The 18000-nt window shown below is 50.5% G+C and overlaps 1 protein-coding gene across 4 annotated transcripts in view; it reads left to right on the top strand.

The window, feature by feature from the left end:
* Positions 1–18000, top strand: part of LOC123763092 (caskin-2) — a 439015-nt gene that overhangs the window by 186728 nt on the left and 234287 nt on the right. Inside the window, exon 1 of one of the 4 annotated variants that reach the window (XM_069301226.1) lies at positions 3329–3872. The exons of the other annotated variants lie outside the window; for them this stretch is intronic. Coding sequence (XP_069157327.1) covers positions 3824–3872 — 49 coding nt within the window. The 5' untranslated portion in view covers positions 3329–3823. Of the gene's footprint in view, positions 1–3328; positions 3873–18000 lie in introns of those variants that run through there. 4 annotated transcript variants of the gene reach the window in all.

Here is an 18000-nt window from a genome sequence, read left to right on the forward strand (position 1 = left end):
CACGCCTTGTGACGCAGTGTCACGCCTTGTGGCACAGTGTCACGCCTTGTGGCACAGTGTCACGCCTTGTGGCGCAGTGTCACGCCTTGTGACACAGTGTCACGTCTTGTGGCGCAGTGTCACGTCTTGTGGCACAGTGTCACGCCTTGTGGCACAGTGTCACGCCTTGTGGCACAGTGTCACGTCTTGTGGCACAGTGTCACGTCTTGTGGCACAGTGTCACGTCTTGTGGCACAGTGTCACGTCTTGTGGCACAGTGTCACGTCTTGTGGCACTCTCTTGACACCTCTGTGTCACGTCACGCTGCCACACCATAAGTTGCCAAGCACTGCTACATGTTACAACTCCACCAGCGTTACCAAGCATTATTGAAATTGATAACGGCCATCTCTCCTAATGTATCCTCTTCTGATTGCCTTCTGTCTGTTGTGTTACCCCTGTTGTATGATGTATTTTTATCATTACTCTGATGTATTATACATCATTAGGAACATTCCCTCCTTCTCCAACGGGACTCTAATGGCTTCTTCGGGGTTCGAACCAATTTATTTGACGTCTGTGCAAGACAAGAATAGCTTATGACTTATTATGGTGCATTACAAGAGGGACCTGAGCACCACGAGAGGGACCTGAGCACCACGAGAGGGACCTGAGCACCACGAGAGGGACCTGAGCACCACAAGAGGGACCTGAGCACCACAAGAGGGACCTGAGCACCACAAGAGGGACCTGAGCACCACAAGAGGGACCTGAGGGCCACATGAGAGACCTGAGCACCACAAGAGGGGACCTGAGCACCACAAGAGGGGACCTGAGCACCACAAGAGGGACCCTGAGCACCACCAGAGGGACCTGAGCACCACAAGAGGGACCTGAGCACCACAAGAGAGACCTGAGCACCACAAGAGAGACCTGAGCACCACAAGAGGGACCTGAGCACCACAAGAGGGATCTGAGCACCATAAAAGAGACCTGAGCACCACAAGAGGGATCTGAGCACCATAAAAGAGACCTGAGCACCACAAGAGGGACCTGAGCACCACAAGAGGGAGACTCGAACACCATTGAAATAGTGTAGTTAACCCACAACAATAAAGATAATAGAGCGTTGGCGCAGTAAAGTGCTCCATGATAGCTATTAAAATATCAATAATGATAACAGTCGTCTCAAGGGGCGTTGACATAGTTGCTGTTGACGTAGAGGCAACAGCTAGTAGAGCAGCAGCTGGCCCTGTAGAGACGGCGGCACGAGAGGGCTTCATAATACTGGTAGCATTATAGTGGTAAATACTACTACTACTAAACAATACGTTTGTCAACAGCTGCACCACTAGAAGCTGTAACAGCAGTAACATCCCTTGTAACAGCGACAATTGCAGCAGCATCAGTAGCAGCATCACTAGAAGCAGTAACAATTGTAGCAGCAGCAGCAGCATACGTAACACCACTACAAGCAGCAACAGCAGTAGCAACAGGAACACTCCCAGTAACAGGAACATCAACAACGGCCGGTATTGGAAAATTCCAATCTGTCATAGTAACCTGATCCAGTTACGTGTATACGATATATATATATATATATATATATATATATATATATATATATATATATATATATATATATATATATATATATATATATATATATATATATGCCCACAGTCTACATAACGTTGACCACGCGAAGAACATTGGTACAGGTGCAGTAGATAGTAGAGGCGCCTGATAGCTTAATGGACAGCGCTTCGGATTCGGAGTCCTGAGGTTCCGGGTTCGATCCCCGGTGGAGGCGGAGACAAATGGGCAAAAAGTGTTCTTTCACCCGGATGTCCCTGTTACCTAACAGTAAATAGGTACCTGGGGAGTTAGCTGCTACGGGCTGCTTCCTGGAGGGCTGGTCGAGGACCGGGCCGCGGGGACGCTAAGCCCCGAAATCATCTCATGATAACCTCAGGAAGATATGCATGCAGGTACACACACAGATAAGGTACACCAACATTCAGATGTGTTTAAACAGGTATGGTACCATGGTACCAGCAGGAGAGTTTCAGGTGTGCGTCGGGGGGGGGGGGGAGTAGGTATCTCGTTAACTTTGTCTGAGAGTTGTGATTACACACCTGGCTTTGCATATCTGATAACAAACCTGTCATTTTACACCTGCCAATATGCAGGTGTTATTATATATCCCCCCCCCCCGGCATTATTGATCCCAGTGCAGTAGACGGCAGACGTGCGTCGCCCCATACGCCGGCGTATCCCCCCCCCCCCCTGAGCCACAACCTACGCATGGGTGGGTGTTATGGGCGGCGCTGATGGTGTGGGTGTATGGGCGCTCTGGCATGGGCAGGTGGCAGTGGGGGTGGGCGGGTCGAGGGGGGGAGGGGGGTGTGGGTAAGAGAGAGAGGGAGGGAGGGAGGGAGGGAGAGAGAGAGAGGAGCGTAGTATCCCTCCCTCTCTCCCTCTCTCTCTCCCTCCCTCCCTCCCTTACTATGACCGCACTCCTGGTTCTCAACCTCGATGTAAGGAACCTGAGCGGGGGCCAATAAGCAACCTGAAGCCCGAAGTCGCTGCCTTGAACCTGCTAAATATGTAGAAAATTGGGAAGTACTGACAGCTGATAACTCACTTCCCTTTCCCTATATCTCCTCCAACCTAACACACACACACTAGGTGTGTGTGTGTGTGTGTGTGTGTACTCACCTAGGTGTGTATCCACTAGGTGAGTACACACACACACACACACAGTTTGACAGATGAGAGGCGGGCCGAAAGAGCAAAGCTCAACCCCCGCAAACACAACTAGGTGAATACACAGCTCAATAGGCTCTGAAACTTATGCACCAGTCGATTAAGAGTCGAGAGGCTGGACCCCAAGAGCCGTAGCTCATCTCCCGCCAATACATCTAGGTGAGCACACACACACACACACATATATACACATAATCCTGCGTCCTCCCCCACCTTCCCTAGTGCGTTCCCTTCTCCCCCCTCCTCTACCCCCGAAGCCAGCCACTCCGGCCCACAACCACCACCACCTCCAAACGACACGACCAAAGCTCAGTCCAAATTTCACCGTGGAAGGGGGCGGGCGTTGGCCGGCGCAGCGTCTGTTCTGTGAGAATTTTATTAACTATAATTGGTGCTAATTGCGTGCAGGGCGTCGGACAAGGAGCTCCGGGTGTAGGGATTGTGAGGTCTTCTCTAGTGCCTTACCGCCCCCCCAAGCACCTTTTTTCTCATGTTTTTTTCCGAGTATATTCCATAGTTTTCCAGTATGCGTCCGAACCTAACCTGACCAGGAAAGTGATACTAGTGAGGGTGGTAGAGGGGGAGGGGCGGAGCCCTGCTCTGATATAATCTGATATTTTTAGTGGTGTTTGGTGGAGATCTGGACACTGTATGTTTGTGTTGTGCACCCTGGCATCGGGGGAAGGCGGCATTAGTGCCGTTTATAAGAAAACTAATTAAAAATAATAGTTGTGGGTGTCGGTGCTACATGCCGTTTTCTGTGAGGCCGTGACCCGGGCGAGTCCCGCCGTGAGAAAACCGACGTAAACAAAGAAATGTTCGCCTCGGGCCACGACGATACGAAACGAGGATAACGCGAGGGTCACAATACAAATATTTAGCTCGTTCGCCTAATAACAAGAAGCCTGCAATTACTGTGGCGAGAGCTATTAGCTCTATATGCGACGGTGTTGGATCAGCTGGTGGTGGTGATGGACTGTTTAAGTGCATTATACTCTGTGTAGTGGGACCCAGAGAGAGTATAGCGGAGTCTGGACAGGTGGACGACGCTCTCAGCTACCTCAGACGGACGAGAATGAAGAAGATTTTTAGTAAAGTCATCACACATCACTGCGATGACTCAGGTATGGTACAAGGCTCTTATTGTTGTGTAGTATTGACTACTGCTCCGTCAAGGTCGCCATCGCTTGCCAGCCTTACACTTTTTACTAACCGATGTCTTAATAGTGAGTAGTTCCATTCTTTTATTCTTGTTCGCATCTGCCGTCTGTGGACAAACTTGGAATATGTTGATAGCACAGAATAAGTGTTAAAAACCCAACCCCACACATATGACAGGAAGTGGACGACGTTTCGGTCCCTTCAGTATCCTTATCCTCGTTCCGTCCAAAACCCCTTACCCTCGGTCCATCCTGGACCCTTACCCTCGGTCCATCCTGGACCCCTTACCCTCGGTCCATCCTGGACCGTTAACAAAGTCGTGAGAGTTTCTACTATCACTCGGAAATATCTATTATTTCTATAAATAAAAGAATTACGTACAAATCTCCCTGGAATTAGTGGTACTGTATTTCCTGCCGATCGCTTCATTCCCCGCGTACCTGTCAGCTGCACCTTAATTATCCGACAAACATGGAGTGTGATGACCAAGCATTAGCAATCATCCCAGTGAAGATATACTGAGAGCGTAAAAGCACCGGACCCTGAGAAGGTGGAGAAGAAAGGAGAGATACGACTGGATTTCTCGTGACTGCATTGTGCAAATGAAGGAAAAGGAATTAACACCGATTATATTGACCAGACCACACACAACGTCAAGGTCCGTTACAATGGGTTCGAACTGAGGTTAGTCTGGAGTTTACGTTGAGGGTGTTCCGGGGATCAATGTCCCCGCGGCCCGGCCCTGTGACCAGAGGCCTCCTGGCTGGTGGTCTGGTCAACCAGGCTGTCAAGGATGATCATAGTTTATCATCGATTCGTAGTTTCGGTTTTGTATTCTACTATCACGTACCGTGGTATATACATAGTGGTATACACGAAGCTTGGTATACACGTTGCTTGGTACACGTTTAATATACACATAGTGTACAATTATGTTTGCATACACGTAGTTTAGTAAATACAGTTTGGTGTACACATAATTTGTTACACAGTAGAACTCTGGAAACCGACGCCAGGTAAACACGTGGTTATAAGAATACGTGTACTGGCCCGTTTTACAGGGGATGCAGCACCAAATGCACGTGTAACAACGGTCCTGTTTTCAGCCAGAGGCTGTCAGCCAAATGTTCATTCATCCCCAGTCACACCCCTCTACGAGGACCTCGGTTTGTTTACAAACAGAAGCGTACCAGCAGCGCCTCTCTGGCGTGTTCTCCCGCGGACTACACCACAAACATTGGAGTTGGGCTGCAAGACTTGAGACAAGTACTCACCTCTCTACGTCGCCGCTACTCTTTTAAACCAACGTATCCTAACTTTACGAAAATTGAACATTTTTGTTGTATATATATGTGTGAGAAGGGGTATCTGTTGGTGCTCGGGTGTCTGTCTCTGTCTGTCTCTCTGTCTGTCTGCCTGCCCCTCTCTCTCTCTCTCTCTCTCTCTCTCTCTCTCTCTCTCTCTCTCTCTCTCTCTCTCTCTCTCTCTCTCTCTCTCTCTCTCTCTCTCTCTCTCTCTCGTAGTCTCGGACAGTCAGCCACGCGGATGACCTTGCATCATGAGTGACCAACATGCCTGTTGTTGCTTCTCCCCAACCACTTGGGTCGGACGGTAGAGCGACGGTCTCGCTTCTTGCAGGTCGGCGTTCAATCCCCGACCGTCCAAGTGGTTGGGTGCCATTCCTTCCCCCCGTCCCATCCCAAAATCCTTATCCTGACCCCTTCCCAGTGCAATATAGTTGTAATGGCTTGGCGCTTTCTCCCTGATAGTTCCCTTCCCCTTCCCTTCTCCCGTTGCGCCATAAATGGTCAACTTGGCTGTTGCTTCCTGACACATGTATACTCATGCCAACATTTACTCACTGGTGCGTACAGCAAGTCGTTAGTTTGTTACTCACTCGCTGGTCGAGTGAGTGAAGTTGAGTGGTTGGTCACACCGCTCGTGCACACCACACAATTCACAACAAAGGGGTATTGTGCGAGGTGCGTTACACTGGGGTGTCGTGTCTTGAGTGTGCAGTAAGCTCCTGCAGCACGTGCCGTATCAGCGGACCGCCACCACCAATAATCTCGTTGATCAAGCTACGCCCTTGGAAGACTGGTCTCTGACGGGGCTGGGGAAGCAGAATTATTCAAAACTGACCACAAGTAAGATCAGAATTATGTTATCTTTGACTTTGTAGATGTACCCTTTGGTGTAGAGTCGTTGGCGCCCTCAGTCACCCAACCACTTGGGCTGGACGGTAGAGCGACGGTCTCGCTTCATGCAGGTCGACGTTCAATTCCCGACCGTCCAAGTGGTTGGGCACCATTCCATTTCCTTCGTCTCATCGCAAACCTTTATCCTGACCCCTTCCCAGTGCTATGTAGTCATAATGGCTTGGCGCTTTCTCCTCCCCCCCCCCTCATAATTCCCTTCCGTTCACTTCGCATGGGAGAAGACACAGGATCGAACCCTGGGTAGGACGATAGAGCACCGTCCCCTCGCTGTTCACGTCCCTGTCCTCCCACCAGTAATTTGAGAATCCGGATATTAAACGATTGGCGAAGTGTGTTCTAAGAGGAGAAAACCCCCTCCGTGGCCCTCGATGACTTAACCAGCTCCAGTAATTCCAACATTAATATTGTATGGTGGTGGAGAGTACTGAGAGTACTCTTGTAAGGCAAGCCTTCATCTTAACCACGGCAACTGTCCCAGTTCCTGAGACTGCTGAGACTGCCTCTGCTGCTGCTGCTACTGCTGCTCATGTTTTGAACGCTCACGTTATTGCCCAAGAAATGTGTAGTGTTGACAGTGTCCAGACCGATGGACAACGCGTTTGTGTGTGTTTTCACCTATTTGTGCTTGCGGGGGTTGAGCTCTACTGGGCTCTTTGGTCCCGACTCTCAACTGTCAATCAACAGGTGTACAGGTTCCTGAGCCTACTGGGCTCTATCATATCTACACTTGAAACTGTGTATGGAGTCAGCCTCCACCACATCACTGCCCTAATGCATTCCATTTGTCAACCACTCTGATACAAAAAAAAATCTTTCTAATATCTCTGTGGCTCATTTGGGCACTCAGTTTCCACCTGTGTCCCCTAGTGCGTGTGCCCCTTGTGTTAAATAGCCTGTCTTTATCTACCGGTGTGTGTATGTGTGTGTGTGTGTGTGTGTGTGTGTGTGTGTGTGTGTGTGTATGTGTACTCACCTAGTTGTACTCACCTAGTTGTGTTTGCGGGGGTTGAGCTCTGGCTCTTTGGTCCCGCCTCTCAACCGTCAATCAACAGGTGTACAGATTCCTGAGCCACATGTGTGTGTGTGTGTGTGTGTGTGTGTGTGTGTGTGTGTGTGTGTGTGTGTGTGTGTGTGTGTGTGTGTGTGTGTGTGTGTATGTGTGTGTGTGTGTGTGTGTGTGTGTGTGTGTGTGTGTGTGTGTGTGTGTGTGTGTGTGTATACGTGAGGAAATACTCATGGATTTTTATTTTTGTGTTCTTATGGCTGAAGTTTAAATGGGGCGAGATTCTGTTTAACTGTTTATCGGGAAATATTGTACACACCGCCAGATCCTATTATCTAAAAGTGTATTTGTGTTGTGAGTTAGGATTATTTCTTCAGAGACAAAATGGTTATTTGTTTTTAAAGCCTAGAGATAGATAAGAAAGGGATCTATCGTCCTGTTTTAGGGGTCACTAGCACATGGTGTTATGATGTTTGTGGAATTATGGTGTGTGGTGGTGCTGTGGTGGTGTGTGGTGTGGTTGTGTGGTGTGGTTGTGGTGGTGTGTGCTGGTGCGGCGTGGCGCCTACCACTCTCCGGGGAAACATAGTGTAAATAGCTTGTCACCCAGAACCTCGGGCTGGTATTGGTGTCGCTGACCCGGGGGCTCCCATCTTGTGTGATCATGTGACAGAGTTATTATTTCTTCATGGTGTGAGAGGAGGTCTCTCTCTCTCTCTCTTTCTCTCTCTCTCTCTCTCTCTCTCTCTCTCTCTCTCTCTCTCTCTCAGACCCACAACCCCCCCACGCCAGACCCACAACCCCCCACGCCAGACCACAACCCCCAATTGCTGGACAGCTCACTCCCAGTCGAACGCTCTCTTGCAAAATAACTCGGTTCCAACTAGGGTCCCTCTATTGCAAAGCAACGCACTGTCAGCCGGCCTGCGCTCTGTTGCAAGATAACTCGAATATCTGCCTCCCATCTCACCCCTCTCCAGTGAAAAATAACACAACCCCAAACTCACTTCTTTTACACAGCAACGTTTTCCTATTTGGTGATCTTTCTGTGGGATAGTGGTGGTGTTGTTGATAGTGGTGGTGGGGTGGTGGTAGAGGACTGATGTTAGTGGTGAGAGTGGTGGTGGTTGTGATGGTTTAACACCACCCTACTGCTTCTTACACTTATACACCTGTATCACTTCACACCTGCTTGCCTGACACTTCTTTCCTTTACTAGACATTTATTTGAATCAAGATAGTTATAGAATTTATGTATTTTTATGTCATTATTGAAGGTATATATTATTGGGGAGTGACAGAGTGGAGGTTAATGGTTGGTCTCGGTACTTCTTTATGACGTGGTAATCAAAATAGACCTGCTAGATACCCTACAGGCACTCCAGGCGGTGCTGTAAAAGGAATTGGTACTTGCAATAAGTTGAGACGGGCCTTCACACTGTCTCGGCGTCCTCCTCACCACACACCTTCCTGGCCACCTACACCTACACCTCACCTCATCTCACCTCGACTCGACTCGACTCGACTCGACTCGACTCGACTCGACTCGACTCGACTCGACTCGACTCGACTCGACTCACTCACTCACTCACCCACCCACCCAGTTTCCCAGCCCGTTTTCCAAACAAAGACCCAAAAGTGATTCCATCCACCCGCCAAACCCCCTGTTTATGAATGAAAAGCGGTTTACACACGACTCACAACTGATTTCGTTCGAACACTTCCGGAACAAGTGCTTCACTGACGAATTTTGTTCGAACCACAACGCTATAAATGCTTCACCCACGTACTACAAATACAAATAATCGCCAACAGAACCTAAACACCTAACCTAACCTATGCCTATATATGCACAATATGCTAATATATTATAATATTAATTTATATTTGAGAAAATTCCCGTTTTGAATGAACAACATGTAAAAAATTTAGGAATGCGTCTGTGGGGTCGACCGCTGGATGGAATGGAGTCGAAGACGGGTTGCTGTTTTCATGGCCCCCTTTTTAACTAGTTTTCTTCCCCACCTTCCCAACACCTTGTTTGATCAGTTTAGTTTATTAACTTCGATGTATATTACCATTCCGGTTTTCCAACGTGTCGTTATGAGACGTGATCTACTACCTACACCTCTTTACATTAGGCTCTGTTGCTCAACCTCCGTGTCCCTTACTGTTGCCTGTTCTCGATTTGGCATATAACAAAACAACATATAACAAGTTGTTATATAGTGGTATATGGCAGTGTTGGTGAGAGTGGTGGTGGTGTTTAAAGGGCAGTGATGGTGGTGTTGTGGCTTTAGTGGTGATGTTGATTGTGATGGTGACAACACCGGTTAGTAGGTGAAATGGTGACTGAGGATCAACCCGCGGGTCACCACCTCTAGTGACCTTTAGGGTCACTACGTCTAGTGACCTTGACGGAGTTTTTTTTTTGAGTAAAGAGGAAGGAGAGGCATAGGTGAAGGGAAGTATAGAAGTGGGAAATACAGTGAGAGGTATGAAAGCAGGCGGGCTGTCCGCCTTGCTGACACGATGTGTGGGTGTTGGCAGCTAAGCTAAGCTGGCTCCCTCTTGTCAGGGAGCTGTGAGTGTGTGAGAGGTTCTTCACATGTGTTTCACCATATATGGATGTCCATAGATAAATACTATGTGGCATTCATATATACACACTCCGATGCTTCCACACATGTTGTTCTGTTTAAGGCTCTTTATTTTATTGTTATTATTTATCGAGTTGTTCATACATATTATTATTTATCGAGTTGTTCATACATACACATATATGAACTGTTCATATATACACATATATGACTCATCTGGGGATTATATACTGTGGGGCGGGGTTTTCGTCCAGAGAATCGAGGCTCTTGGGCCACCAGCTGTGGGAGCGGGGCGTCTCATCTTGGAGCAATCTTTCAAACATTGGGTCCTCTAACATTTCGATGGTCTTCCATACCCTGATGGCTTGGTGCTGCAGTCTGATGTTTAGTGGCTGTATGTTCAGGAGTTCGTGGAGCTCCTCGGATTGTCTGATCATATGGTGAACGGTGTTTTGCTGCTCTCCTTAGCGCCTTATTTTGTACTGCTTGCAGTTTCTGCATGTTAGTTTTCTTTATGGTGTGTAGTGGTACTGACGGAGGTAGGAAAGGTCAATCTTTCCCCCCCTTCCCCTCTCTCTCCCCTCCCCCTCTCTCTCCCCTCCCCAACCACCAATCCTTCCTGAGGAAATTTTTTCCCATCTGGATAGTGTAGTGGATATGTAGTGGTGGCGACTGTGGTGTGGTGGGCGCCTAGCGAAGGTATCCAAGGCATGTGTGTGATGTGCCTGGCAGCGACCGCAGCGCCACCAACAGGTGGTGGTGGTTGTGGTGGTGGTGGCGGTAACTCAGACTTGCGTTCATCCTTGTCGTGTGTGTGGTGTGTCTTGTCTTGCTAATAATATACTCTCTTCTCTTCCAGTTTCCTCCTCCTCCTCCTCTTAGGCTCAGGTAGCTGTTGACGATTTATTGGTCTCTGATTACCTGCCAGATATGTCCAATGGTGATATTTACTGTGTTTACTTATTGGGGGTGTGGGATAAGGTAGAGGGGGGGGGGGTTATGATGAGGCTGTGATCCTGTGGTCCTGGGTTCGATCCCAGGCGCCAGCGAGAAACAATGGGCAGAGTTTCTTTCACCCTATGCCCCTGTTACCTAGCAGTAAAATAGGTACCTGGGTGTTAGTCAGCTGTCACGGGCTGCTTCCTGGGGGTGGAGGCCTGGTCGAGGACCGGGCCGCGGGGACACTAAAGCCCCGAAATCATCTCAAGATAACCACTTGGGCTGGACGGTAGAGCGACGGTCTCGCTTCACGCAGGTCGACGTTCAATCCCCGACCGTCCGAGTGATTGGGCACCATTCCTTCCCTCCCCCCCCTCTTCCCCGTTCTATCCCAAATCCTTGCCCTGACCCCTTCCAAGTGCTATATAGTCGTAATGGCTTTGCGCTTTGTCCTAATAGTATCCTAGTATCGTATCCTACCCACAAATTATTTGTTATACATATAATTAGTAAAGGCATTTGAATCCCAAGCCTCTCGCTGAATCCCAGCGACAGGTGTAGTGACTATCCACTCTTAACCTGACACCTCTCGCGAACAACAGGGCAGCAGGGGGGGCCCCCGTGGGCAGCCGGCACTGTTAAGACGGCACTGTGGGAACTACCGTCTTGCCATTAGGACGGTGTAACGGTAGTGACTGCTGTGCCGTGGCCCGTCGGTACTGTTAACCGTGACAACAGTGACGCCAGGGGGGACTGTGCTGGTGTAAGTGTGCATGAAGACATTAGAGTAAAAGTCGTTGCAGGAGGCTTGTGGGTTCATGTGGGACAGGTCCTGTTTATAGCCACCCAAACTCACTCGTTTATGTTTCATTTGCTTTTGAGACAATCGGGTGGTGTGTTAGCCTTGATTTCATGGGGCTGGTGAGGGACTCCAGGAGGCCAGAAGACGACTCGTTGGCTGGGTGAGGTGTGACTAAGCTGAGGGGAAGCGGACTTGAGGCCAAATTCCGACGCCAACCACAGGTAAACTCCAGGCTATTGACCTAATCGCTACCAGGAAAGGAATTTACCTTCAACTGGTTTCAGACAATTGGAGGCACTTCGTATACAGTTAAGTAAAGACGTAAAGACGTTGGGACCCCCCTCCAAGGAGGGGGGTCCCAAGGTCTCGGAAGCCAGCTGAGGTGTAGTCCATGCGGTTGTCTGCACCATCACCTTCAAGACCAGCAGTGAAGTTGCGTCACTGGTGGACGCAAGCGGGGTGCATGATTGCGTCAGCGCTCGGACCTCGGGTGTCACGCTCGGACACGCTTCAGTCATCACACAGTCACAAGTTGCGCCTCGGGGCGGGGACTGAGGGGGGGGGGAGGACTTCCAGGACCAGTATTTGTCAAGCATTTCTATTTCCACTTGCGAAACCCGTGCATCTTCCCTCGTGGTGGCTTAGTGCGTATTTACTAAACGGGTTATGAGCTTGGAAACGCTGCAAGGTTGTTCGGAGCTCATAAACTGTATAATAATTACAAACTAATCGCTATGATTGAGGATAGATGTACAGGTTTCGTATGTGGGCACCTATCTCATGAATCTCGTGCCTGGGTCAGGATTGAACAAGCACTGACGTATGTGCTTGTTCAATGTTTCCGAACTTGTACATCTTGTCTCAATCTTTGCCGGCTTTGTTTACACTTATTAAACACTCGACGAGCATTTTAAACTTCCCAATCAAATATTATTGTTATAAAGAGCGTCCCGGTGCTTCGGAGCTCACAACGTGTGTAACAGATGTTAACAACGCCGCCAAAGATTGAGTAAAGATGCACAGGTTTGTAAGTACTTTTTTTGTAAGTGTTGACTCCGGCTCCCGGTTGACAGACAGGTTACTCGAGTACTGCCAGACACTCTCAACCGGTTTCTGGTCGCCTCTCAGGTGCTCGGGTAGACGACGTCAGCCGCACTCTAAACAGGATTATCTACCTCGGCTACGTTTAGTCCCTCTTCTAGTGGTCAAATGGAGCACCTGCTGCAGACCCGTTCAGGGGGAGGTGGTCCAGAAACTAGTTGCCACCTGGCGAGGATCTTAACCCCGGCTGGAGGTTAGGGGTGACTGGAACTGGAGCCTGGGACTTTAGTTCTCTTGTGTTGTTGCGTTATGAGTCTTTCTCGTCCTAGGTGAGAACACTGTTTTGCCGGAACGTCGTTTGCTCCAGCGTCTGCGTCTCAGCCCCCCCTCCCCTCTTGCTTAGCAAGCTAAGATTTCTCCTAACTCGCGAAGCCCACTCCACAATAGGGACAAATGTTGGCAAGGATCTGTGAACAAGCAAAGGGAGAAATTATAAATACTTATATAATAGGAATTGCAGATATATTCTACACAAATTATATGGGTTATATTCTCGTCAAGGATGGCGGATAATAATATGCTGTCATATCTCATTGTAGGAAGTGGGGGGGGGGGATGATGCAGTAATACAGGAATATCATTAATCTTCCTGTAGTGGTTAGCACACTCGCCTCGTATGCCAGAAGACTCGGGTTCAGAGCCTGGGTTATGGGACACTGTTTGCCTCTGGCCCTGCTGTTGTCGAGTCAATTTGGAGAGGCACCATTGTTGACGTGTCCCCCTGGCTCCACACCTCGCTCACCTGTAGCAGTCAATGTGGTTCTTATTGACGTTTCTGGAGAACAGACGTGCTCCTCCCTTTTGTTCTCTTACCCTTCCCTTCCCGGGGAACCCCTAACCCCCTTAATTTTCCCTTTATGAACCCTCCCTTCACCTAACCTTACCCCACACTCCCCCCCAACCCTACCTCAACACTCCAGAAGCCGGCAACGCTGCGGGAAGCCCAGCGAGTCATCAGCTGCCCCAGGCGTCCTGCACCAGCCCTCCCTCCCTCCCTCCCTCCCAGGCGTCCTGCACCAGCCCTCCCTCCCTCCCTCCCAGGCGCCCTGCACCAACCTTCCTCCGCTTCCCAAGCGACCTTCACCAGCCCTCTGTTACTCGCTCCTTGGCGACCTGCACCAGCCCTAACATCACTCCCCCTCCCTCAGGTTACATACATCCCGACCCATAGACACCATGCTACAGTCCTACATGATGGGGTTCTGGGAGTTCTTCTACTCCCCCAAGCCCGGCCCGAGGCCAGGCTTGATTTGTGAGAGTTTGGTCCACCAGGCTGTTGCTTGGAGCGGTCAACACTGAAGGCTGTCTCTCTCTCTTGAACGGCGCCTGCCTCCACATTGCAGGCAGTTTCCCCTCCGTCCCTGGCCTGTAAATGGCCGCCTTCGTCCAAACACTGCAGGCTTCTCTCCCACTAAAAGGCCTGCATTAGCCTTACACTGCCGGCTCTCCTCCACCCCCTCCCCTGAAACGTGCACAATTGCCGGGTGTATCCCCGTCCCTCCCATGTTAATTTAAGGGAGAGACCAGAACGACGACCCTTCTCTCAACTGGACCTTCCAGAACGATCATAGTTCTCTCAACTGAACCTTCAAGAACGATCATAGTTCTCTCAACTGGACCTTCCAGAACAATCATAGTTCTCTCAACATGACCTTCCAAACTACGATCGTTCCCTCAATAGGATCTTTCAGAACGACGATCGTTCCTTCAACAGGACCTTCCAGAGCGACGATCGTTCTCTCAACAGGACCTTCCAAACTACGATCGTTCTCTCAACAGGACCTTCCAGAACGACGATCGTTCCTTCAACAGGACCTTCCAGAGCGACGATCGTTCTCTCAACAGGACCTTCCAAACTACGATCGTTCTCTCAACAGGACCTTCCAGAACGACGATCGTTCTCACAACAGGACCGTCCAGAACGACGATCGTTCTCACAACAGGACCTTCCAGAACGACGATCGTTCCCTCAACAGGACCTTCCAGAACGACGATCGTTCTCACAACAGGACCTTCCAGAACGACGATCGTTCCCTCAACAGGACCTTCCAGAACGACGACCGTTCCCTCAACAGGACCGTCCAGAACGACGATCGTTCTCTCAACAGGACCTTCCAGAACGACGACCGTTCCCTCAACAGGACCTTCCAGAACGACGATCGTTCTCTCAACAGGACCGTCCAGAACGACGATCGTTCTTCAACAGGACCTTCCAGAACGACGATCGTTCTTCAACAGGACCTTCCAGAACGACGATCGTTCTCTCAACAGGACCTTCCAGAACGACGATCGTTCTCTCAACAGGACCTTCCAGAACGACGATCGTTCTCTCACCAGGACCTTCCAGAACGACGATCGTTCTCTCAACAGGACCTTCCAGAACGACGATCGTTCTCTCAACAGGATCTTCCAGAACGACGATCGTTCTCTCAACAGGACCTTCCAGAACGACGATCGTTCTCTCAACAGGACCTTCCAGAACGACGATCGTTCTCTCAACAGGACCTTCCAGAACGACGATCGTTCTCTCAACAGGACCCACCAGAACGACGGCTGGTTCTCCCCAGTACGGCTGACAGTCATGCTGCCAATAAACGGAGTCGAGAACCAACCAACCCGCAGCAACAATTATCAACCTCATTAGAGGTAATTGTGGACAGGTAGACGCTTAAATACAACGATTGACTTGACGTGCGCATGCGTGCTCCATCGATAACCCTGCGTCTAACACCACTTCTGTCACACAATCTTTGCGTCACGCAACCCTTCCATCACACACACACACATACACACACACACACATACACACACACACACACACACACACACACACACACACACACACACACACACACACGAAGTGATGTGGTGGAGGCTGACTCCATACACAGCTTCAAGTGTAGATACGATAGAGCCCAGTAGGCTCAGGAACCTGTACATTAGTTGATTGACATCTGGCTTTTATATATATATATATTTGAGAGATCTGCATTAAGTCCTTGTAATTATATTTAATATCATCCTAGATATGAGAAGCCGATAGATAGGAAAAAAAACAGAGGTTGTGGTGGATATGTGGGCCTGCGGGCCGCTCCAAGCAACAGCCTGGTGGACCAAGCTCTCATAAGTCAAACCTAACCTCGGGCCGGGTTTGGGGAGTAGAAGAACTCCCAGAACCCCATCAAGCAGGGATCCATAACTTTGACTTGCTTCATCCTTAACTAGGCTTGTTTCCTCCATAACTAGAAAAACTCTAGAAACCGACTACAGGTAAACTACGCTTGCTTCCTTCCTCCCTATGTTTCTTAAAAGTCCCTTCTTCCTTCTGCAATTTCCCCCTCATGCCTTCTAAAAAAGAACTTAAGAATGGAGGAAACTGCAGACCTTCTGTTCCAATGGTACAATTGGCCCCTACGTGACAATTGTACCATTAGCAGGCTACCCGACACAACCTGTAGTTAGCCTTCTCATCCTCCTCCTCTGGCAGCCTGCAACATCCGCATGCTTTTACAGGTTTCTCAAACCCCTTCCCGCACCCCTCCCTGCTCCCCCCCCCACATCTCTACCCCCCCTCCCCTGCGTGTGACCTCCCCTCCTGCAGCTGAGTCTCCACATTGTGTCACCCTGAAAGGTAAAATGTCCAGCTGCAGTTGGTTCGGTGGTCTCCCCCCGTCGCAGCCTGCACGAACTCGCTATTATCATAGAGGCAGGCGGACAGGCTATTAAGGCCTGTCTGACCTACAGCAGGTTGAACTCCTTGTGGCGGCGTGGGGGGTGCTGGCCTATCGGGGGGGTTGCGGTGTACACTGGGGGGTAGGGGGGATGAGAGGTTATGACCCCGCAGCAGTAGTGTTCACGACGTGCGCGCTGACGTACGGCAGAAGTACACGATGTAGCTAATGACTTGTGTCGTAGCTGCTGATGCAGTCGACATAAACTGACCTTGGACGACGCCGAGGCTGTAGCCAACACAGGACCTGCATACGAGTTATCTTACCTTTGGTCTGATCAGCGGTGCCAGGTGGCACCGTGACCCTGGTTCACCGGCTCTGTTGCCTATCCGCAAGTTAGCTCCTATCCATCCAGGTCGACGTATCCCTCGCCATATGGACGCGAGCTCGGGATGAAAACATTGGGTAACTCTTTAGGACCTTATAACCTAACTGTCGATTGGCAGCAGGAAGGGAGGCCTTGGACGTGAAAGTAACAGCGGATGATACAGTTACATCAGTTTCCACCTTAGTCAGTCCGCACAGAGGCTGTCAGTCAGTTAGTGTGGGGCAAGTCTTATCCATGTTACTATGAGTTAGCAGTGTGTCGAGGTGGCGCTAGGTATGCAGGCTAGGCTTGCTGCCACGCATGGGGCGAGGGGCGTGCTCCTCCAGGGCGAGCGGGCGTCATGCAAGGCGGGTCGCTGAGCCCCTCTCTATTGGCCGCGCTCGCCAACTGTCTCCATTTTTGCGACTTTGAAGTTCCTGGTATCGATTTCTTGCTTACCTTTGTGTTATTGTGGCCGGGTTTGGGATTCTGCAGCGGAATTGCATCTAAAACCTGACGGGAAGTGTTCGGCGAGCCAGCACTGGCAGCTGCAACGGGAATTATACTGTTACCGTGCAAGCCAGCCGTCTGAGGGGTCAGCGTTGGCTTTATCCGCCCCATTGTACCTATCTTCGTAAGTGCTGCTCCGGGTTCAGGTTTCCACGGGGTTAATTGTTGATGGCGCCCAAGGGGTGCATTGCTAGGGCTTCTTGTGGGCCTCTGCTGAAGCTGCCGGGCCCCCGGGGTGCTGTGTGGGCGGAATTTAGGAAACAGGTGGGCATGATGGCAGAGTGGAGCAACATGTAGGTGGAAACATGAGGGCGCCCGAGGCCGCCGGCACCACCTCGCTCGCTGGAGTCCTCGCTGACTGGCAAATTCTTCTGCCCACTCGACCATCTCTGCATTCCCGGCTTATGTTTACCCCTGCCCACCGTCTACCCCCCCCCCCCTTGCCCACCGTCTACCTCCCCCCCCCTGCCCACCGTCTTCCCCCCCCCCTGCCCACCACCTCCCCCTCTATCCCATCCCCCTATCGCCCTCTCGCCGACTCCTCTGGTATGTCCGTCGGTTCGTGACCTTGCCCGCCGGGCTGTCCTTGGTGCCGGCAGACATCGTGGCGGCAGCGCCGGCCTCCCTGCTCCCCCTCCTCTTCCCCCCCCCTATCATCCACCATCTTTCCCCTCCACCTCCTTCCCTTGTTTCTTATCCCCCCCCCCTTTCCTCCTTCTCCTCCCACCATTTCTTCTGCACCTCTGTTTCCAACTCTCTCCACCTTCAACTTTCTTTATTTTCTGGTTTTCTCCCCCACCTTTCTCTGTTTCTTTCTCTAGCCCCCCCACCTCCGCCGCCCCTCCCCCCCCCCTACCCTCGGCCGGAACGGAACACCTG

The sequence above is a fragment of the Procambarus clarkii genome, chromosome 5 (genome assembly GCF_040958095.1).
Source record: "Procambarus clarkii isolate CNS0578487 chromosome 5, FALCON_Pclarkii_2.0, whole genome shotgun sequence".
Lineage (NCBI taxonomy): Eukaryota > Metazoa > Arthropoda > Malacostraca > Decapoda > Cambaridae > Procambarus > Procambarus clarkii.